Here is a 23,103-nt window from a genome sequence, read left to right as displayed (position 1 = left end):
ATATATAGCTTTCGTGTGGACATAATCTTTCTTGTGTAAGACTAGCTGTGCAAGAGCAGCTGTCTACTAGGGTATGCTCTTTTCCTTCATGTTCTGCATAGTCCTGCGACCTGAAAGCAGCACTAAATTTTTTCTCTTTGAATGCTTTAACATGTGTTCACTTACACTGAAATTAATTTCTCGGGTCTAGGTTTTTGTCACTGCTAAATGTGGCTTTCACTCTGTGGTGTATGCAACTTTGCAGCAACAGCGACATTAAGATATGGCGAACACCGGGCTATTATCTTGAAGCCGAGATGTGCTCCGAAGATGCCGAGGGCAACAGCACCAAGTTCGGGCCTGGGACAGGCTAGGTGGCCTGCGGTCCGCCGATCGCCTAACAATAACTTCCAATTTCCTGTCCCAGTTTACTTTTGCTTATACATCCCGCATGAAGTGGCCAACCTGCACCAGTTCTGTTTAATTTTTCACGGTCGTGGTTTAGCAATCCTTGCTTTTGTTTATTTTGTGCATTATGCGCATAAACTGGTTCAGAAATGCAGCACATTCGCATTGCGTTTTGTCAAATGCGATTTATGATATAGTTTACTGCTGTAATGCAATAAGCTTCCTTTGCTGTTATGTTGGTCTCTCTTCTTTTAGTGTCTGTAATAAATAAGCGATAAAAGATGCATAGCATAGATAAAATTTTCATTATGGTGCCTATGAACCATAGGAGTCCAATTTCTCAACTCTAGATATATACATTATAAACTGCGATTAAATAGGAAAGCTTATTCAAATGTTCCCAGAGCAGCACTCAAACACGTTCGAACTCCTTATATGGCCAGCATAGCTGGCTTCTTTTAGCTTCTTGCCCTGTAAAATGTTGATCGTATGAGCATTTATTTCTCGCGCTTTTATCCTTACTTTCGACGTTTGCTTAAGCGTTTGCATATGCCCCGAACTTTGCTGTTAATTTAGTTTGTGTTTCCTTCATTGTGGAAGACAGTGGCCCTCCAGTCTTTTCAGTTTGTCTTTAGTTTTGCCATTGCAATCCTGCCAGCATGTTTGACCGCAACAATTTGCTTCCTTTCCATCCTTGCCACGCCCACTCCTCCCCATCCCGTGTGTGCCACTCTCGTCGATCTGCTGTTATTGTCACCGACCAGCGACAACACCGTGCGGGTTTGGCAAGTGCGGAACAGCCTAGAAATCTCTCCCGACCTCCCCGACTACTAGCGTCCAACTGCGCGGATACGCCAGACGCTCGCTCTACCTCCAAGTGCGACTGAAACTGCTCGCACCACAGTCCGTGCTGTGATCGACGTGGACTATCGTTGTGACGACGCTGTCGTCGCGGCAGCACGCTTTATCGTTCTTACGTGTTGTTCATTTTTTACTCCAACCATTCCCAATCAAAAAATCTTGAGGCAGCCCCTTTAACATTTTTTTTTTCTCCACTTCTACGAGTGCATTTTGACTGCCCCTAGTCTTTCACTTATTTATGAGAGCTTTTATTATACAATTTAATGAATTTCCTATTGAAAGTGCTTCATTTTTTTTTTAAAGACATTTTAGTTTGCTGCAATATTCACCAAAGCTGTTCTTGCTGCCTCAGGATGTTTTAACGAGTTTCCTTTTTTTAACGAATGGCCAATTTGTAGGCTTAGAAGTTTCAAACCGGTCCAAGTTTGTACGCTGTTTAATTGTGGAAGCCTTCCACTTCTCTTAGGATTGTTCTAATCAAAACCTATTTATGAATTTCATCGTTTTGGCGAGCTCACAACTATTTATGTATATTTCAGCTGTCATTAATTTATTAATTTCATGTTTGTGTTGTGCTTATTAGGCTGTGAGAAGTAATCTCGTACTTAGAAAGGCTCCGCACACTGTGTATTGTGCGAACCCTTTGAACGTTACATGAAAGTGGCTGCTTGAATGCTAGAGACAGTACTAGGTTATTTTCCAAACTGTGAAGGAATGTCTGACGTAGCAAAGGCTTGTGGCCGCAAACGAATGCCAGCTTAGGATGAAATTTCAGTGATACATTCCAGACGTGCATATTTTATTTTCATGGGCGAACTATTTATTAAGCAATATATTTCCGCGTGTAGCCATTTACACTCTTTTATTCCAAATAAAAAATGTTCCCATTTTATATTTACAAACAGTGACAAGTCTTAGTGTCCTTGTAGTACCTGTTGGTGTAATGTCTATTTTACTGACGACTTTGAAGACTTCGTGTTCTGTCCCTGCCAACATTCCAGTGCTGCAAGTTCTGTACATGTACAAAGTGTAAGTAGGCAAATAAAAAATTGAGGACTGCACATAAGTCCATTCAACGATTCCAGTTGTATTAAATCTACTGACAGCAGCACACAGTATGTAGTATTATCCTGACAAATTCTCCTACTGTGCGACAATACACTAGCCTACTGTCATAATCCAGTCCTCGTTCTTTGGGTATTGATTTGGATGAAGCGTAAAAATACGGCTGTCGTGAACTTTCGGATGGCATTTCATAGGTTTAGCGGTCCTGTGAAACTCTTCTAGCTCACAAGTGCTGAAATAACTTTTTTGGAATTTAATAGGCTCCTAAAGTTCTCGCTAGAGCGATAAAATGTTCAAATTGGAGCAAAGCTCTTTAATCTGTGCTGTAGAAAAGATTTTAGTGCATATTTGGTAATGCATCTGCAGAAAGTAAATGTTCAAGTGAAACAACTGAGCATAGGCTCACTGATGTTATAGTCGGAAGCCAGCAAATACCGTAAAAGTATGTCTGCTTACAAAATTATCAAATTCTGGAAAGTAACCTTGAAAGAAGTTATTTTGCAGAGTCCCTAAGTTGTGCTTCTATAGTGCTCACAAAGAGCAACTGTGGATGAACCTAAAATGATCGAAGGCTCCACATAAGAGAAGTTTCTCTGGCTTGATGAGAAAAGTTGCATATCTTAAAGGAAAACTCTGTTGGTTCAGTGCAACCTTTCACATGTAGTACCCAGCATCAACTGCTGAAGATGCCTGCTGAGAGCGTTGTCTACAGTGTGAAAATAGTGGCAAATGCATTTTAAGCAGGACCTGCTGGGACTGCTTGGCGGCCATGGCATGGTGCTACTAAGCAGAAAGGCGCAGGTTCGCCTCCTAGCATGGTGGGCACATTTTGACGTTGGCAAAATGCAAGAAATGACTATGTACTTGCATTTAGATTCACATTAAAAAAAACCCTAGATGATCGTAATTCATCTGGACTTTCCCACTACGAGGTACCTCTTAATCATTCAATACCCCAGAAATTAGTACATTGATATTTGTGAAGCAGGAGCTGTATCACTCATTACTGCACATAGTACACTAAAGAAAAAGGAAACGTGTCGCATGACTTCTTGCATATGTTCTTGAACATATTCTAAAAACTGCGCAATTACGATGTGGACACAGAAGAGACAAACCACAGCACTGTGGTTTGTCCCTTCTGTGTCCGCGCCGTGTTTACACTGTTTTCCCGAATACGTTTAAGTACCATCACCAACTGGCTCAAGTTCCGGTTCTTCTACTGCATATTATATAATCATTTGAGTGTACAGCCAACCCCTGTGGTAGCTCAGCCTGTAGGGTGTCTCACTTCTAAGCTCGAGGGCATGGGTTTGCTTCCCGGTCACAGTGATCGCACTTCGACGGGGCCGAACTGCAGATAACGCCTATGTGCGTAGCTTTAGGTAAGAACCCCAGATGAGTGAGATTAATCCAGAGTCACCTACTGCAGCGTGCCTCGTAATCGTATCTTGGTTTTGGCACATAAAACCCCACTATGTTGTTGAGTCTACAGCTAAGGCAACTACTCCATCGACAAACATGTAAATCGATGTCTGCCTTTTTCTTAACGAGGCTATAGACAGTTTTACAGACGGGTTTCAGTGCTGCCGTATTGGGCTGTTTACTTTGCTGCAATGCCGTCATTTCCATTAATGACGTCGGTGAAGTCTTGGTGGATGCTATGCCTTACCCTCCCCTCTTCCTTTCGATCCTCCTTACACTCGCTTTCCTTTCCCACACCTTGCAATACTGTACTATACACGACTGTTCCATGCTCTACCCTCCCCCTTCTCCTCACTCACATCACTCCTCCTCAAGCTCACTAACTAAACGAACAATGCTAAGGTAGATGCGTACACATGAAAACGGTTGAGTTGGTGCATTCGACGTTTCGTGACCTGATTATTTCACGTTGCGATATACAAAAATAGGAAGACGTTCGTTTAACAGCCCAAGGTGGCGGCGCCCATATGTCTTATGTAAAATCATCTATACAAAATCTGCTAGGTTTTGTCTTGGCCACTAAGCATAATTCCACAATTCTGTGCTAAGGGACACTTCGCAGTCTTACCTGCCAAATGAAAAAGCATTCAACACACCTGAAGTACTGAAATGTAATCTGGCTTGTCTTACACCCTGTGAAAAGCTTTCCCTCCTTTTGTGCTTATTTTGACTGCAAAAGATAATTATTCAGGTCTCGAATGGAATGCAAATATCAGCATTGCACAGTGAATTTTCCACAAGCAAGCAATGCGTGCGAGACAGATGCTTGTTTGAGGGCCACGTAAAACCAAGAGAATGTAGAGAATTTATTTTTGACTCGAATGTACAAAATATCCAATAACACGAGTGCAACTGTAGCATACAGTGGCAATGACTGCTGTAAGATTGCCATTTTTGTTTTTCCCTTTGTGCAGCTTACATGTGCACACATGGACCTTGTTGTTTTCATTAATGCACTAACACATATTGCGTACACAATACTTCCAGTTTTGGCTGGTGCCACAGAGTTTATCATGTATGCACGTACATGCATGACTGTGCATCTGAGGAGCACATTAAGATTAATGTCGGGCAGTTGCTGATAGCACAAGTGCTTGTCTAGCAGGCTTTTTCATGTTCATTTTCTTGAACTCATTAGTTTTTATTTACCGTGTTAAAATGCAATATTGTTCTAATGTGTCAAATATTTTTGAGATTGAGGCACAAGCTTGAGCCTGCATTCGTTATCTTCATCATTATGTTGCAGAGTCATCAGGAAAACAGCTATGTGGAAATGTGAAGCTCCCAGAGCAGGCACAAACTTGCAGAGAAAGTATATGAACTCATGTTTAATTTCCATCTGGCCCTTCGAATGTGCCAGCAAACTTGGTATAAATATGAGACTGGCAAATACTGCTGACAATGTACTTAATAACGCAACTTTTAAGCGCTTAACTGTTGCCATCCTCCAGTTTATAAGGATGTCAAAACTGCATTCGTCAATAGAAAGCAATATTTCAAAACACTTGTTTCTTTTTAAAGAGTGACTTGTGATGAGGTGTCTTCAGATGCATGGCCAAAGCTTGTGCTCATGTCGAAGAAGCGCGTGCATATGGGCCTGTTGTGCACGCACAGCTCTTGCAGCAAGTCTTGTTGCGTGGCCAACAGTTCTTTAACTTCGTCACGCGACATTTTTGGTGGCATGTTGCGAACCATTCGTGTGGCTTCGTCTCTGAGCAAAGCCACCGTCCTGGGCAGCCGACAGGTAGCCACAGTCACAGACGGACACGATGAGACAGTCTTCAGAATTTCCACCATCTCCGATAATGCCTGGTCCTTGGGAAGCTTCACAATTTCTGCTTTACTACCTGCATGTAACCGGGCAATGTGCAGAACTGCTTGCGATAAACTTGGTGGAGGAGTTCTATGTTAGTGAACACATGTCATGATTCGCTAGATGAGGAAAATTGTGCACTCATGGCTCTAACTAGGCTTGTGCGAATAGTAAATTTTAGGTTCGAAGCGAATTCGAAGCGAATAGTGATTTTGGTCGAATAATTTCAAATCGAATTCGAATAGTAGTGTATATATCACATATTATAAATAAAGATGAGCATACTTGTTACGACCCAACCAACCTGCACAATGTTTTTTTTGTTAATTGTAACAAGGCATGTGTGTTTTTTTGGTTCAAAGGAAGTGGAAGCAACTTTGAATAGTAGCAGGATTTGGCTTTCGGTAGAATGCAAATGATAACTTGTAAAATATGTTACGTATCAATATTTACTTTACTTGGACCATATAAGCCGGTATGACAAGTTTTTAAACTTAAAAAATGATGAATCGATGTGAGGGTAATATGTTCATTTAACCTTGAAGTGAGGCTTCGCGGCAGTGCGGATTTTGCCTGGAAAGATGTATTCACGGTCTAGCACCCCTCCACTGCAGTGAAACCACCTTTACAGAAAATTACAAACGGACAGTGCAGATTTTTTTTGGAAAGGTGTATTCACGGTGCAGCACCCCTCTACTGCAGTGAAACCACCTTTACAGGGGGGTTATAAGCGGACTAATATACACCTATTCGTCCATTTCGAATACTTCGAAATTTTCAATAATTTAAATTCGAATCGAAGCGAATTCGAATACTGTATTATTCGTTCGAATATTCGAAGTGCTCGAATATTCGCACAAGCCTAGCTCTAACATGTGGTTTCTTTCAGATCTTGGAGCAGTCTGCTGCCACCATTGTAAGGCTTCAAGACAAGAAATCTAATAAAATAGGCGAAACATTAACCAATTTAAAAAGTCCTTTTTTTTCTATTTACTAATTCTTTTACTCTAGGCAATGTTTTGGCTGTTCCCACTGTAACCGAACATGACATTTAATCCCAGATCTTTACAACATTTTGCGCGTGCAAGTTACACAACGCTTTAGTGCAGTTTCCAGACACTGCCGATTACTGGATACATCTTTCATGGAACAATGATAAGATGGCAGCCTATGAAAATTGATAAAAAATTTCTAGCGACAGAAAAAAACACGACACTACTGTTGAAAGTCTGTCCACGCACCTGGCAGGATTCTCACGTGGAAGCCATTGCAAGTGAGCAGTGGATCTGTCACGTACAAGTATCCAGATGCATCTCGGGTCTCGTTCTTCATACCGAGTAACGTGTTCCACAACAGGTCGCTGCCAAGTATGCTGATTTAGGGGGAAAATGTACAGTGTTCGTGAAAATTTGTAGAAAATTATGAAATGTGGTTGTTGCAGAAGGTAAAGGTGCCAAAGAATGTAAATTCAACTACAGAACAATGTGGGCAAGTTGAAAGAAGTTTTGCTATACGCAGCCAACACTGTTTATCTTGGCTTCTTTTATGCATAAAAGCGGAAAATGACTGTGTACCACTGGAACGTTGACATATTAGGCATGAATTTTATGATTATGCACTCCACTAGTACTTAGAATAGGTTTATACAGAAAAGCTTTTTGTGCAGCTAGTGTAAAGACTTGGTTATGTATTCAATGCCTCAGAAAGAGGAATGAAAGATTCTAGACAAACAAGAGAGCACAGAACACATGTAAATTGTGTGTGAATGCAAGGCATAAACCTTTTCCATTTGGTCATTAACAAGAATCTAGCTGGCACTAGTGTAAATTCCTTTTCTTGTGCATGTTTCTTTTTTTAAAATAGGAGTACACACTTGCAAAGAATAGATGGAAAAACTAACTTTATTGTCTGGCAGATTAATGGCCCAAACTCTGGACAATCAATTAAAGTTCTTCCATCCATTCATTTGCAAGTGTGTACTCCTATTTTACAAAATAAAACATGCTCAAAAAAGAAATGTAAACTAGTGATATGAAACTCTCGTCAAGTAGCGATCCTTACGTGGGTGTCACAATTATGGGTGGATCGGCTTCCTGCGATGAAATGGGATACGAAGCCAGAAGCCTCTTGAACGTGATTGATTCACGTAGGCGTGCAGTGTTCAATGTGCAAAGCTTGGCCTTGTGCCAGACGACCCAGGCATCGCTGGGACATCCACGAAGTGGTCCCACTAGTGTAGTGTCCAGGCTGAGCGGCTGTTGGCTGAAAAAATTGGCTTGGGCTTAGTGTTGTACCTTACACATATTGACCGTTGATGTCTACTACAAATTTATGTTAAAATGCAATAGCTGCCTTAGTAGACAAGGCATTCGGAGGCGATATCCTCAAGTGGTCATATTCAGGAATGTGGTCACCTTTGTCAGATTGCAGATGACTAAGATATTCCTCACAATGTGGCGAGTAGGCTATTTTCACGCAGTGCCAGAAACTGCAGGCACAGGCTCACCTGGTGCTGAGCCAAAGTAATCACTTAAGAGTGCTATCTTGATACTGAACACGTGTTTAGCAACTTAAAAGCTGTTGTTGCTGCGTGCCATCAGAGGTGGAACGCAAGAACTGTCATTCTATGATATTGACATACGTTGATGATGAGGATGTTGTAGGTTGCCAGTGGAGACATATGTTGAATGACCTCGTCACTTAAGGATTAACTTGGGCCTTTCCACAGCAGTGTGCCTTAAAGTTCACATGCACATTGATGATGTAAAAGGCTAGCATCCAGTGTGAAATTGAGTCTTGTTAAAGCTGCCATAGTGGGTTCAAGAGAGCTAGTTGCCCAATACTCATACAAATTGTCCCAACTGGGAAGTGTGGGCAAGTTTGGTTTTTCATGACACCGGTATAACAGAGACGTAAGCAAAGACAAAAAAACTCTAGATATGGCACACCATTGACTAATGCTAACTCCTGGTGTGTTATCATCGAAAGTATGAAATGTATGGGTTGACTTCCATTTTAACAGTAGGACACAACATAACAAGCAAAGAGAAAAGCACCTAAGCAGACAATAGTCCTCAAAGTGCTCTTTTATGCTTTGCATAGAGAACTGCAGCTCCACTCTTTTCCAATTTGATGTAGACTGCTTTGGTGGACCGCTTTCCTTTGCCTGCTGTGACACACTAAGTGACTTGTTGCTGAAACAAGAAAACAGAAAGATATTTACTAGGAGCACACCAAAAAGCATATAACGTGGTTATAGTTATACAAAATACATATACAGGATATCTCGGAAACATGTCATTTCTAATACACCGTTATAATGTACAGCTGAGCAATGCAAGACTCTCAATCGTCCCACAGCCCTTCGTGCATACTCTAGCATTTGAAGGTGTTGGAACAGATAACGTGTGGCACTTGTTGTTCCGGATACTAACAAACTTAAATCTTCATTAAGTCAACCATTAGAGTGGGCAAGAACAGTCTAATATGACAAGGTGGCACAGGCACTACCTTTTATTCCCAAGTTTTATTTATGAGGAACAGCGTGACATAATTTCAGTGATTTTATTTGTGATTATAAGTAGTTTGTGAAACAGTACAACAGCACTGCGCTTTTGCTGTGATTGGTGCCTCGCCACGGTGGTCTAGTGGTTATGGCGCTCAACTGCTGACCCGAACCCGGCCACGGCGAATCCCGGCCGCGGCGGCTGCATTTTCAATGGAGGCGAAAATGTTTGAGGCCCGCGTACTTAGATTTAGGTGCACGTTAAAGAACCCCAGGTGGTTGAAATTTCCAGAGCCCTCCACTACGGTGTCTCTCATAATCATATCGTGGTTTTGGGACGTTAAACCCCAGATATTATTATTATTATTGCTGTGATTGGCAGAATATTGAGCAGTACACAAACAGTGATGTGCTTCACTATTGTGGATACTGATCTTGACAGCTTTTACAAAGAAATCATGAGTGGCCCATACGTTAGGTTTTTCCCCTGTGCCCTGTAATCTGCTTTATCAGCATTCATCACAGAATTTAAATGGAGCTCTCTTGCAAGCAACACTTACCATTCCATCGGAGATTTTCCAGCCTGTTTTTCATACTGCTGCTTTTCGTCAGGTGTTAACGAAGTCCACCCTTCTTCAAGAAGATCACTGAGCTCCATTAGTGGCATTTCTGGAACCTGTGACAGGACTGGAAAGAAAATTGGCAACAAAGCAGAAAATGGCAAATTATTTGTTACCACGTAACTCTTTTTCCTTTTGGAGCATAGTTTTCGTGCTGGAGTATTCAACCAGATATGGCACACAGGAACATATGTGCCTACTAGTGTCAACCAGACAAGCCTTGGTTGAAGCACTAGCTCCAGTGGCATTTCTTATTCAACCACTATTGGTTGCGTCATTTCCTGAAATCTCGGCACGCGTTTACTGCCACTCGCACAAGCTTTCACATTTTTCTTTGTTTGCGTAACTGTGTTATATTAATGAGGATATATACGTGCACCACTCACTCTCTTTCTTCCGACTAGCGCAGTATATTTCCTTGGCCGAGCGCTTTTGAGTGCCCAGCATGTCTTTCAGCCAGCTCTGAACTCCCGATGGCTTTGTAAGCATCCGCATTCTCTTGCTAGGCGTCCTGTCTTTCAGTGGACTGATCATGGGCCTCTTCTCTGCAATGCCTGCTCCTCCCACTCTTGTAGGCTCCTGCCAGAGATTTCCTTCAATGAGCAAAGTCACTCAAACGTGTCACTGGCTCAAAGCCCGTAAACATGGATGTGAAATTGTTACGGGTTGCACTGCATGATCCTATTGTATATTGTGTAGCAATTTCATTCTTGCACAAATTGCAGTAACTGCTTTCCGAGCAGGTGCTACATGCTAGTGAGGCTGATCTCAAATGGATGCACCGCAAATAGCACTACGACTACTGAAAGTCATGCATATGGCACGAGTTGTAAGCTTATGGTTCATCATGACACTAGTGCCAAGTTATTAAAGCATGCACGTTGTTGTGATAGCCACCACTAATAAAATTCAAACAATGTAGAAGATTGGAGGTGTGACTGATGAAATGCTAATGAAATTAGCATTTGCTAGTTGAATTAGAACTTTACTAGCTCTAATTCAACTAGCAAAGTAAAACTTTTCTAGTCGAATTTTTCCTCCACTATTATGCATGTGACGTACAATCATTGTTATTCCTTCATTCCTCTTTGCGTTTCTGTTCTATTGAAATGCACATTCAATTCCAGCTTAATTTTAATGACTCCAGTGCTTCGGTTTGTCAAGCTAGCATAATTGTTAGACTACCTTTTCTGCAATGCTGCACACCAACATGCTGGCCTTGCAGCCTTTCTTGAAGAACGTGTGCCAATTGGCGTGTCTTATGAAACAATAGGTGTTTAAATGGTTCCCATTGTGACTCATATGCAGATATTAAGAACCAGCCATGCACAGTTAGCATGTTAGCACAGTTAGCCATGCACAGTTACCATGCACAGTTAGCTGCCTCCATTAGGCAGGCTAAATTCTCAGGAATGTATTAATTAGTAAATTGACTTGGCACCAAGGCGCAGTAAAAGAAATATCAGACTACAAAGCATCTGCTTACCGCCACTGTTCTCCCTTGCGTGTTCTGAAGGATACCAAGAGACCAGAGTGACGCTTGTCTTTCAGGCACAGGTAGGGGTGCTGCGACGTTTTTTGATGGTGTTGAAATTTTCTCTGATAATACTCCTGGAAGGTCCTTGCGCGGTGCAGTGGTCTCATCAGGAGGAACTACTGCCTTTTCAGAAAGTGATGCCATGTTCTCCTTGTTACCATCAGGAGTGACAGGGAGATCTTTGTTTATCTGGCATTCCAAGTCCTCACAGACATCGCCCGGCATCACAAAGTCATCGAACAGTCGATCCAAGTCATCGACTGTTCTTAGGTCCTGCCGATTCCTAGCTGCCAAATCGTCTGAAGGAAGCTGTGCTGTCATAACACCATCTTCAACGGCATCATCACCAATGTCCTTTGCAGATGCACTGCTGAACGCCTTTCTTACTAAACCTTCGAAAAGCTCAAACACTGCATCCTGTTTGAGAAAAAGAGACAGGATCATGACAATCTTACCAAATAACGTTCAAAGTAGCCTCTTTCTAAGCATAACACATCAGTAGGATTGCTTCGTGATTACAGTGACTCCATGGTATGCTGTTGGGTTAAAAGAGACCCTTCTTTCAAACGCATACTGCCACAACTTTGTCCTTGTACCACCCTGTTTTGGCAATAGTGGTGCCAAGAAGGCCCAAGTTTCCACAGACTAAACTCATAAGCACAGTGAAAGATATGTTCACAAATAGCTATAATTTACCGAGCACAGTTGTTGCTTAGCGAAAGCACATCTTCAGGTTTTCTATGACATTGAATTTGAACCTCAATATAATGAACACGATTGAAATTCGGTCGTCTTATTAGGGCATATTTAAAGGTAGACCATATTAGCCTCAAAAAACCTCTGGTTCTTTCTTCAAGATGCTATTTTCCACAGTGCATGTATATATAGAAAGCTGTTAGATAGGTACTACACAATACTAATAATATTTCTTGATTATCAATCTGCACTTACATGCTAATTAGTTACATTATTAAGTTTCCATGGCTCACCTTCTTAGTGAATACAACAGCACTCTTGTCCGGCTCCAAGTTCACATCAAGCTCACTTGGTGGAACATCGACTGAGACGACAGAAATGGGATGTTTCATTGCACTTCCATCCTCCGCGCCGATCGCCAAAGAAAACTCATTTTGTAGCAACTGCAAAAGCAAAGAGCACAAGATTCATTGCCTGTCTGATAATGTTTGTTAGCACACACTTACGCACAAGAATTGCTCCTTCCTGAAACTCAAACACTTGAGTAGCACTATGAATTGACATGACACGCGCAACTGAGACCTTGACAAGTGAGCAATGTAAAACAATATTTACACAAAAAGCCTACCAGACATAAAAATCTTGGCTACCTACAACCCTAGCACAGTTGCTTAAGATAATAACATAAAAAAAACAATATTATATAAGAAAGCCACCTCCTTTTGTAGACCAGAACTTGCTTATCCACACACCTACGATTTTTTATACCACTAATACTAATCATACATTTCATTTGAACTCCAGACACCAGCTATTAGGATTTATTAGGCTTTATTATTTGCATAAACATGATACATTAGTACAAAGAAATTGGCAAGGTTTGAGAACATGAATGAGGACTGTAGATTTGATGACTGGGCAACCAACGTCAAAGCAGTGACAAGCGAACACTGCCAACAAGCAGGAGACAAACGGGTTAAACGCTATCTTGGTCATGTGTTCCACAAGTTCCCATAAAAATGTCACCTACAAGTGGTGCAAAGTACGGTCTATATCCAAGAATACGGTGTCTAAGACATCGTTAAATCAATCGACATTTACCAAAGCATATTACGAATGCTACTAAAGTAAGATATAAGCTTACATGCTCACAAATTGCTTTTTCAGCACCTTCAGAGCTTCTGTGATGAATAAAGACACTACTTTACTAGCAATAACTACAATTCAGCTCAGACACAGCCTTATCAAACACCAGTATGAAAATTGTTTGGGTCAGAAATGCTAATACCTGCATCATCTCCTTGATCCTCACAGGCCTCCCATTTACTAAAAGCAAGCTCTTCTCTGGCTCGGAACTAGTGGGCAGTTTTTCTTTGTCCTTGATCGACACGTCAGGAACAAACAGCTTTATAGTCTGCAAGACAAATTGAGGACCAGCATAAAAAGACCCTGCTGAAGACTGAAAATGCCACAGTGATCATGAGAGCTCATGTTCAAATTACTAAGAGGATAGCTACGAAGCAGTTAAGCTCTTGCAAAAGCTGAACTCAAAAACAGAGAGGGACACTCTTATGGTCCGTGCTGGATGATATGGGGTTGTACAGATTAACATTTGTTAAATACCTGATATGTATTCATTTCAATTGACTGACGTGTAAGAGAGCACCAAGGAATGGTTGCTGGTGTATTGATGAAGATGTGTATTGTTCAACTTCCACATACGCCACTGTAGGTGCAAGAGCTGCAATGCACAAAGTGAATGCTTGATTGTTAAAAGCATAGCTTTGCTTCCAAATGAATCTATTTTCTCTCACATGGTACAACTCTCTGAAAACGATATTAAAAAGAAGGCAGGAACCGTGCAATGCACATTTTCCAGCATTAACAAATTGGGTTTCCTCAATAACCTTTAGTTTCACTTAAACAACAAACGAGTACGTCTCGACAAATCTTTATTTCTGCCACTTACAGTGCCTATGTTGTCGTCGTGTGCTTCACTGTAATGCAACATTTGCAGCGTACTGATGCCGTACACCTGGGCAATAGCTTCCCGCATGGTTTTCACGGGCACTTTCGTCCAGATGACGCTTTTGTTGTGGTGAAGACTGAGGCCCACACCTGTCACAAAAAAGGGTACATCAAGAAACGGGTAGCAAATACTTCAATTTGCCGACACAAATTTCACAAAGAACCTAAAGCACGGCTACTTACAGTCAGTAAGAAAATTAGGCTATAATGCAAAATATGGCCTGCTTAAAAAGAATCACACAAGTAAATGAAAACATAACGGAACACTTTTAAGAGTAACCAAAGCATTAGATGTGCATAAGCTTACATCGAACTACTAACAAATACTGGCATCACTATCGCATAGCAGCTTAGCAACTCTTGGGCTTGGTGATTACGCATAGCACACAACAAACTCCTTTCGAATTCATGGAAGTGAACTGGCTTCTTTTTATATGCAATGTTGGGATCACTTAACTACACCTAGGAATAGTTAGCATCAATAATCAGGAATGTAAATTAGTTAAAAACGCTAAGAAATATTTCCTCTAAGCGGTAGGTGACATAAGGAATTGTGAAACATACTGAATATTTACAAACTGTTATGTAACCTCATAGTCTACCTTTCACAGCACACTCATTAAAAAAAAAATGATCACTTTACAACTGCTTTATAAATGGAACAATAATTTCAGAGTAATTTATAACTGCATTTTACTCCAAATACATAAAATTCAAATGTTGGAAACTATAACCTGGTGTTTCACGTGAACCAAACTGCTAAGGGATCACTGCAAAGCGTTTAAGCCAAGCTATTATGTACAGAAATAAAATTCTGCGCACTACCTCTCAACGCAGTTTCTATTTTATTAACTTACCAGGGCAAGCAATGGCCATGGCATGAAGAAAATGCTGAACTTTCTTAAGCTGCACCGATTTTGCTTTCATTGTGTCCATCTGCTTCCTTCGCACTGGAATGTTCTTGAAAATGTCTTCAATGGTCACTCGCATTCCTGAAACAAATGTTGCATGCACATCTGTTAGAGTGCTTTGTTTCAGAATTGCTGTTAGAGCAATGTTAATCACAAACCGAGACATGCTAATGTACAGCAACATGAGAGCTGCCATCTACATTTACACAGTACATTCTTTCAAAGATATTCGAAATGTATAACTTTAAACAGATTGATAATGTATACATTAATTTTTTAGCTTCTATGTTACTATTAAGGGCATAGATTGGCACTTGAATTGGCACTCATGAATTGACTCACTCAGACTCAGATTGAGCCACGAGTCTGAGTGAGTCAGGTTGAGTAATGTCTTGGTGTGTCTGAGTGAGTCTGGTTGAGAAAATTTTTAGTGAGCTTGAGTCCGAGTGAGCCCCAATCAAAAAATATATTTCTTGAGTGAGTCTGAGCGAGCTCCACCTCTTTTGCCGACCTATGATTAAGGGTAGCCGTACAGATTTTCATCTGCATGACCTACACGTGAACTCTATTGCCCCATAACAGATGAGTTACACATTTTCAACATGTACAGCTGCACATATTGTGAAGTGTGGAAAAAGATGAGATGCAAAAATGAGTACTTCAAGTAGAGAACAAGTTTCTGCATCCCTTAGAATAATATTTTTCTAATGGATGCACACCAACAAGCTCTGCCTTTTGACCCTCTGCTAGTATCACTCTATGAGTGATTTATACCCAGCCAAAGAGCACAATCAGCAGCAGTGCTTCACCTCCATTCCAAGGCAAGGTCTTTCGTGACGCAATGTTTCCCTGTGTGTCGAAGCACAACGCCAGCCCTTGTTCGCTGTCTTGGGGCCCACTGGCGACAGTGACTCTGGACACAGCGGCAATGGCTGCAAGCGCCTGTCCACGAAATCCATAGGTGGAGAGGGACAGGAGATCCTCTGAACTTCTTATCTTTGATGTGTAGCCGGCAAGTACGACCAGTGGCAGGTCGTCTTCTTCAACACCATGGCCATTGTCGATCACCTCAATTCTATCGAGTCCATAATCAACCTGCCAAGACGGTGAAGGGGGCACGGCACGCATAATGCAGCGGTGAATTAAAACCCATGCACACGAGAAACCAAGCATGTGAAAAATTGGAACATATATTGAAAGGCTAGTTGGTGCAATCTAGTAAACGATTGTAAACTGCGCGAAATTAGCAAAAGGACAACACGAAAGAAGATACATAAAAAAAAAATGATAGAGCGCAAGTGTTTTATCAAGCTGCAATACCGCAAAGGAGCAACTGCATCAACACCCTTCTTCTCACTTTTTTCTCTGTTCTCTTTATTAGATGTTTTCTTTCTTTTCACACACAAGCATATTACGTTGGCTTCTTAATATGGATCAATGCACGTCTGTGACAACGCCAAAAATGACTGTATCAAACGTATGATTCGCTATGGTGAAATACGTTGTCATTGGAAGAACATAGCTGGCCATTCAACAGCAAACTATTTGTAACGTTTTACCAAGGCTTCCATACTGCAGCTAAGACATAAAAGTAATGAATTCTTCGATCCTGCGAAAGCCTACTCATGCCAGTCGCTGTGACGTGCCGTTGGCGATTACCGTTTATCGTCAAAGAGGGGCAAAACGCCCAATTTCAACCAATGTTCCCAACCAATGTCCAACCAATGTTCAACCAAGCCCAACCAATGTTCAGTGAATAAATTATTCGAACAATTCGCGCGACGCTGTCATACTAACGTCATCGACCGCCGCGTGATGGCATCGGTGTGAAGCGCAAGTGATATTTGGCTGTCATGCCGAAGTTGTGTGCATTGTCACAGTCTACAAAACTCACCAGTTTGACGACAACGCTGGTAGCACCCGCATCAAGTGAGTTTTCCACGATTTCTTTCACAATGCTGCTAACTGAAGCAATTGACTGGCTGCTATGTAAAAGCCTCGCGGTGCGCGAGTCTAGCTTCTGAAGACTCATTACTTGGCTTTCAGGCGAGCGTTTCGGGCGGCCTCAACGAATTCGCTCACTGATTAACTAGTATAAGGTACTGCTCACGCCTTTAGTGCTCAATATCTTCTCGACACAACGAAAACTGCGGTGCAGTATGTAGCACCGTAGCATGCGAAAGCCAGTCGTCTGCTAACAGCAGGCCGCGACCGCACTGCAACATGACAAGGTTAATCAACATCACCCGACTTTCATTGTGGACAGGTACTATTGCATATCGTTAGTCGAGCTCGCTTTTAGAATCTTCCGCAAACGCTGGATGTCATTGTAAGTTTGCAGAAGCACCGAAAGTACTTCGCGATTTGCTGGAACACTTGCCGCCTTTTCTTACGCAAGGGCATCGGTTTGGATTGGCTCCGCAAGACAGTCGAAGTCATGCGTAGCGTCACTTGTAGCGGCAAAGCCGACTGCAACCAAGCAGCGAATACTTGAAATTTGTTTTGTTGGTCTGTTGATATCACTTCGCTCCATAAATCGTCTCGTATGACGCACGTTCATTGAACCGACGGGATATGAAACGCGAAAACTGCCACGTGTGCATATCGATCGAACTAGGCCGACGTGCACGCTTCCCAAGTATCCCGTTTTTGTAGTTACGACTGGGTTCACATTTAATACTCCAAACCATACTTTAGAAGTTGCATTAACGATTTGGCACCAGTACGAAAAGGAAATGATCATTTGCACAGTCGAGGAAAAAGCTTCGGCGGCTTCGGGCGCTTGGCGGCACGCGCCACGCGCCACGTGGAACACGCGCCACGTGCATTCAGAACGTTGTTCGACAGAACGGAAAGAAGATGAAGAGGCACGGATCTGCTAACGTCTTTCACGTCGCCGGCGCATCGTCGCCGTGCGCCGAGGTCGCCTCGCGGACCATGATGGTGACCGCACCTGCCGTACATCTTCACGTCACCGTCCACGCTGCAAGTGCGTTGTGACGTACGCCACCGTCAACTCGCATTCAGCTGCAGTGTGTGCCATCGGGATCGGCCTCCGACTTTTTTCGGCGCGGCCGACGACGCGCGGTACCCTCGTAAACCTGGCTCCAGCAGCGCCATCCAATCCGCAGGACCGGCCCGCCTCACGGGCACGTTCCCTGACGGGAGCCCAGACTGTTGAAGAGGCGCGATATTCGCCGCCCGCCCAGCTTCGGGTAAATGTGCCTGTGATGGTGACCGACACCTGTGGCTTCGAGGACCATGTTGCGGTGTCGCGTAGGCAACGCCGGGATCGAGCGCCGGGCGTGGCAACGCCCGCACCGATGCGCCGAAACTGTCATGGGTGGGAGGAGCAACAAGAAAGTGAAGAAGCTGCTGGTGCTTCGTTATCTTCGCTTGAAAAGGTGTCGTCCGTTCCGGGCTTTACCTGGTCACAGTCGCAATCGACGCTGCCGGCCAGGACCGAGCCGGCGGGATGCAACGCCGAGAGCGATGACTTGCCTGCTGTCCCGAAAACAAGTGTTCGGGAGGACGCTAAAGGCTTTCCGTTGACATCTCGGTTTGGTGCCGTATCACATTTGAGTGGTCATGCGTGCTCCGACCACGATGCTGACCGCAGTCGTGTTGCTGTGACGCACCTCAAGCGCGATGCAAATGACAGTGATTTGCGCGCGCGGGAACGTGGATCGCTGATGGCAGAAGACAGCGAAGAACAATTTTACTGTCGGCGTAACACGAACTGTAAAATTTCCACGGACGCAGGGCGCGGCAGGGAGCACGAAGAGCGTCGAGACTCGAGACCAGCCTTCGACCGAGACGGCGAAGAAATCCTAAATTTCAGGAGTTGCAACAGTTCTGAATATGGTAGTCGCCACAGAAGCGGAGTCGTTGTGGGAGGCGAGAATCTCAAAATGGACCGGCAGTCGAAACTAAAAGATGATCGGAGAGTTTCTTCGGAAAAGTACTGGGAGCAGTACTCGAGAAAAGGCGGGAGACGACGACCGAAGGAGGACAGAACAGCGGGAAACGTTCGTAACGATTACCGGAGGGTGCATTGGAGATACGACGGCTACGACGACCGGAGTGCGTATCGTGGCGAGAACTTCCGGCCGGACTACTATGAGCCCGACCATTTCTACAATCGGTCAGATCAGTGGTGGATGACAGGAGCAAGTCCCGAAAAACGTAATGAACATTGGTTCGTCCGTGCTGGCGACTGGCGTAACAACTGCCAACAGTCCGCAACCTGCCTGAATGAACAGGAACGCCGGACAGAGCTAGCCCACTGCAAACGTGAGCCAAGCATTTATTCTTGGGACTCGCGAAAAGGTGACAATTTTAGCAGACACCCACAATTCCACGGCGTTGACCGGCCTACGGATGTCCTTAACTACCGGAGTTGCGTTGACGTGTCTTCTGACTACAACCACGGTGACTACGGGATAAGACGCGACGGCTACAGTCACTGCGACTGCGCTTCACGTTCACAACTGGAAAGTGCGTACTACGATGCGTTGTACAGGAATAACCCGGCCTACAAGGAGCAAGTAGATGCCTACTATTCTCGTCTAGGCTACAGCACTGCTCAGCTAATCGACTGGTGGAATGAACACGCCGGTCCATTGTCCGCCGACGCGCATTCGCTCCGCAGCCAGAATTTCGCCGACAACGTTGTCCGACACGACGAACCCCAGCTGCAAGAAGTGCTCAAGTTCCCGCGACCGCACCCCATAGCCCGTTTCTGCGGCGCCAATGGGCTGGTCAAGCTGGTTCCCACCGTGAGCGGAAATAAGTTGCCGCAGCTCGTCGAACTTCACAGACTCACGCCTTTGTTCGAGAAGGATCCCGACTTTCGCGAACTGGAGGCGTTTCCAGGACCATTGATTAGGTCCGAAACGCACAAGGAAAACGTGATCGACTACTGCAAGAACAAGATCGCGTCATTTGCCGAAATCCCCGACTTACCCGACCGGTCGTCTCACGTTCTGCTCTGGGAGCTGCTTGTGGTCATGCTCAGACAGAACGGGGTGGTCTCGGGCACCGAAATTGCGGAGCTGCTCGTTAGGGACTACGAAACGTTGGAGCCGACACCTTCCACGCCTTGTTCCCGGCCAACGTGCGATGGAGATGCAGATGTATCATCCAGGAGCTCCGGCGTGTGTACTGGCTCTTCTTTTGACGAGGACATCGTTGTATGCGACGGCAGCCAGCTCGGAACCACATCCACTAGTCACGTGCTCGCCAAGTTCCGCGAGTATCTGCTCTTCGGACGCAAAAAGTGTGCTTTGGAGTGGGCAGCGAAACACGGCCTCTGGGGCCACGCCCTCTCGCTGGCCTCTAGAATGGACGCCAAAACGCATGCAGCCATGATGACTCGCTTCACCAACGCTCTTTCCCTGAATGACCCTCTGCATACGCTGTACCAGCACCTGTCTGGACGGCAGCCCGCCGCCGTCCCTCTGGTTGCTACTACGAAATGGGGCGACTGGAGGCCTCATCTGGCCATGATCCTCTCCAACTCATCGACGTGTCCGGAAGCGGATGCCCGAAACGTCACCATCCTCGGCGACGCTTTAGCCAGTCACGGCTGCTTGGCGGCGGCGCATTTCTGTTACGTGGTCGCCCACGTCGAGTTTGGATCGTATTCTCGCAAGTCCAGCAAGCTCGTGTTGCTCGGAGCCGATCACAGGACGCTCCCGTTTCGCAGATTCGCGTCCAACGAGGCAATCCACTGCACCGAGGTCTACGAGTACGCCCGCTCCCTGTCCGATCCAACCTACGCGCTCCTTCACTTGCAGGAGTACAAGCTCCTCCACGCCACGCGACTCGCCGAGTACGGATTTTTGGAAGAGGCGCTTCGCTATTGCGAGGTTCTGGCAGTGGCGATGGCGCGGAATTGCGTGTCGATGCAGATTGCGGCGCAGACGTTCGAGCTGGCAAACCGATTGAAGTACCGCGTGCCACAGTTCAGCCAGTTCAGCCTAGAGCAGAGAGAACTACAGAAGATTGATGAGGCTCCTTGGCTGGATGTCCTTGCCCAAGTAACTTCAAAACATCTGGAGAATAAGGTGGTTCCTCAAGCTGGAGACAACGGCACACATCAGTATGATGCAGACAGCGAAGAAATAAGGCTCATGGCTGAGATACTGAGTTCAGACAGTGGTTTCCAGAGTCACCCAATCTTCACAAATGGTTCGGACTTTTTCGCATGCGAAGACGACGAATATGTTCTGCGGCAGCCAGAAGAATACTTCAGCTCTTACATGGACAGCTCTGCGTGCAAGGATGTTTCGTCCCCAGTAGAACAGCAGACCTCAGTGGCGGAAACGCAGGCCTTCGCTCCGACTGAGCGATGGAGCCCCTTTACGACAGAGCGCGCTGCCATGGACGCCTCTCAAATTCAAATGCCGGCCGATCATTCATTCATTGCGACACACCGAGAAACTGTCGATGAATCATCACTGCCTCAGCCGTCGACAGTGGCACAGCCTTCAGACGCGCGCCACTTCGCAGCCACGTGCTCTCACACCGCCGAGTCACGTGTCAAAGTAAAGGACCAGTCGCCGCTTGAAGATTCTCAGCAGTCATGTTCGCCTGCCGAAACGGATCCCGCTCGATTAGACTACTACAGTGCTTCAGTTTATTCGCAACGTCCCGTAACTTTGACCGACAGTGATCACATCAGCGGTATCAGCTGCAGCACGTCTCCTCTGCACACGCACGTGCGGCCAGAGCACTCGCCGTCAGTGTCGGAACCTGCCAAACCGGCGACTGATAGATCACGAGAGGCCGCCAGAAAGAGTTGGCTGGGGGCCATCTTTGAGAAGCTGACTCCGAAGCAGCCCAACCAGATCATTCTTCCAGACGACACTGACCCCTGCATTGTATGGGACGAAGAAAGAAAGTGTTGGGTAGACAAGAATGCCCCCTCCGGTAAAACTGATGGGCCGATGGCTCCGCCGCCTACAGACTCTAGTTGTGGAGGCCGCCAGAATCCGTACAGCAACAAGCAAGGTCAGAACCGGTTTCACTTGAGCAAGCAGCGCTCTTTGCGCAGGCGCTATGTGGATGTGCTTAACGCTGACAGTGGTAAGGCATCCGGCGACTCTTCCTTGATGTCGACGACGGTTTTAGAATATCAACCGGCTACCACGCAAGACGCATCCCAGTTCTTCGTTCCCCAGCCTGCAAGCCAACAGTGTGGCAACTACAGCTGTGACTTTGTTTCATGTGCTCCCGCACCGGACCAGACATCGACTGCAGCTCCGTCGTTATCATCAGAGTCATCGGAACACTGCTATTGGCCATCGCCCATGCCTGCGGCAACGCCCATGATGTTCAGCCCGACCTCTTCTACAGCAGTAGCCAGATAGTCATTGGAACTCATCACAGTCTGCCGTTCTCATTTTTTTTTTTTTTCGTGCAAATACAGGTCATTCTTGTCGCTCTCCTGCACACTGAGTGGTGTTATTTGCGTCATTTTTTTCTTAGCCCTTCTATGGGAGCGGCGACACAGTTAAGGGATTGGCCACATGACACGGTAAAACATAGGCATACAGCACACTGAAGAGCTATAGGGTGACATATCGCACCAGCTCCAGGGGCGTAGCCAGGAGGGGGGGGGGGGGGGAGGGGTTCAACCCCCCCCCGAAATTTTTCGGTTTTGCTTGCGTATATATACACGCGCACATACAAACTCACGCACGAACATACATAAAGTATGGTTGAACCCCCCCCCCCCGAAAAAAATTTCTGGCTACGCCCCTGACCAGCTCGACTATAAAACACCATTTTTGAAATCGGTTCACAGTTTTCCATTGAAGGTCTATACACCGCAACTACAATTACTAAAACCCATTTGTATACTCTTTCATGCAGCTTTGAAACAACTTTGAAGCAGGCAGGGGCGTAGCCAGAAATTTTTTCGGGGGGGGGGGGGGTTCAACCATACCTTATGTATGTTCGTGCTTGCGTTTGTATGTGTCAGGGGCGTAGGCAGAATTTTTTTTCGGAGGGGGGGGGGGCACCTCCTTGATCTGTAGTGGGGACGAGCAGGCAGATGTGGTCGAGTGTCATTTTCTGCTCTGTATGCTATGGCAAAAAAAAAAAAAATTCGGGGGGGGGGGGGCACGGGCCCGGTGTGCCCTAACGTGCCTACGCCCCTGGTATGTGTGCGTGTATACGCAAGCAAAACT

The 23,103-nt window shown here is 45.0% G+C and overlaps 3 protein-coding genes across 5 annotated transcripts in view; 2 read left to right on the top strand and 1 right to left on the bottom strand.

Moving 5' to 3' along the window:
* LOC119404528 (kinesin-like protein KIF21A) overlaps positions 1–2,150 on the top strand; it is an 85,097-nt gene extending 82,947 nt beyond the window's left edge. For 2 of the 3 annotated variants that reach the window (XM_037671066.2, XM_037671064.2), the window contains one exon: positions 245–1,195. In XM_037671066.2, the coding sequence (XP_037526994.1) occupies positions 245–353 (109 nt within the window). In that variant the 3' untranslated portion in view covers positions 354–1,195. Of the gene's footprint in view, positions 1–244 lie in introns of all 3 variants that reach the window. The other variant, XM_037671065.2, reaches the window with a different exon arrangement.
* A 3,146-nt stretch (positions 2,151–5,296) lies between these two features.
* Positions 5,297–17,302, bottom strand: LOC119404526 (PMS1 protein homolog 1). Its single transcript, XM_037671059.2, has 13 exons — positions 16,803–17,302; positions 15,718–16,003; positions 14,855–14,989; positions 13,939–14,087; positions 13,258–13,383; positions 12,263–12,412; positions 11,223–11,690; positions 10,123–10,315; positions 9,677–9,803; positions 8,668–8,805; positions 7,673–7,873; positions 6,853–6,983; positions 5,297–5,645 (listed from the first exon to the last, which is right to left on the bottom strand). The coding sequence occupies exons 1-13, from the start codon at positions 16,938–16,940 to the stop codon at positions 5,314–5,316; spliced, it is 2,574 nt and encodes an 857-aa protein (XP_037526987.1). The 5' UTR covers positions 16,941–17,302; the 3' UTR covers positions 5,297–5,313.
* Positions 17,303–17,585: 283 nt separating this feature from the next.
* LOC119404525 (protein transport protein Sec16A) lies at positions 17,586–22,356 on the top strand. The gene has a single exon (XM_037671058.2). The coding sequence runs from the start codon at positions 18,139–18,141 to the stop codon at positions 22,279–22,281; it is 4,143 nt and encodes a 1,380-aa protein (XP_037526986.1). The 5' UTR covers positions 17,586–18,138; the 3' UTR covers positions 22,282–22,356.
* Positions 22,357–23,103: the final 747 nt, after the last annotated feature.

This window comes from Rhipicephalus sanguineus, chromosome 9, assembly GCF_013339695.2.
Source record: "Rhipicephalus sanguineus isolate Rsan-2018 chromosome 9, BIME_Rsan_1.4, whole genome shotgun sequence".
NCBI classification, from domain to species: Eukaryota; Metazoa; Arthropoda; class Arachnida; order Ixodida; family Ixodidae; genus Rhipicephalus; species Rhipicephalus sanguineus.
This window is presented reverse-complemented; position numbering and strand designations above follow the sequence as displayed.

Coding starts and splice junctions, on each gene's coding strand:
- LOC119404526 (XM_037671059.2), bottom strand. CDS start 16,940: ATGAGTCTTCAGAAGCTAGACTCGCGCACCGCGAGGCTTTTACATAGC. Junction 10,316..11,222: donor CGCAAGGGAGAACAGTGGCG/GTAAGCAGATGC, acceptor AATCTCTGGCAG/GAGCCTACAAGAGTGGGAGG. Junction 5,646..6,852: donor CCACGTGAGAATCCTGCCAG/GTGCGTGGACAG, acceptor GGTTACATGCAG/GTAGTAAAGCAGAAATTGTG.
- LOC119404525 (XM_037671058.2), top strand. CDS start 18,139: ATGGTGACCGACACCTGTGGCTTCGAGGACCATGTTGCGGTGTCGCGT.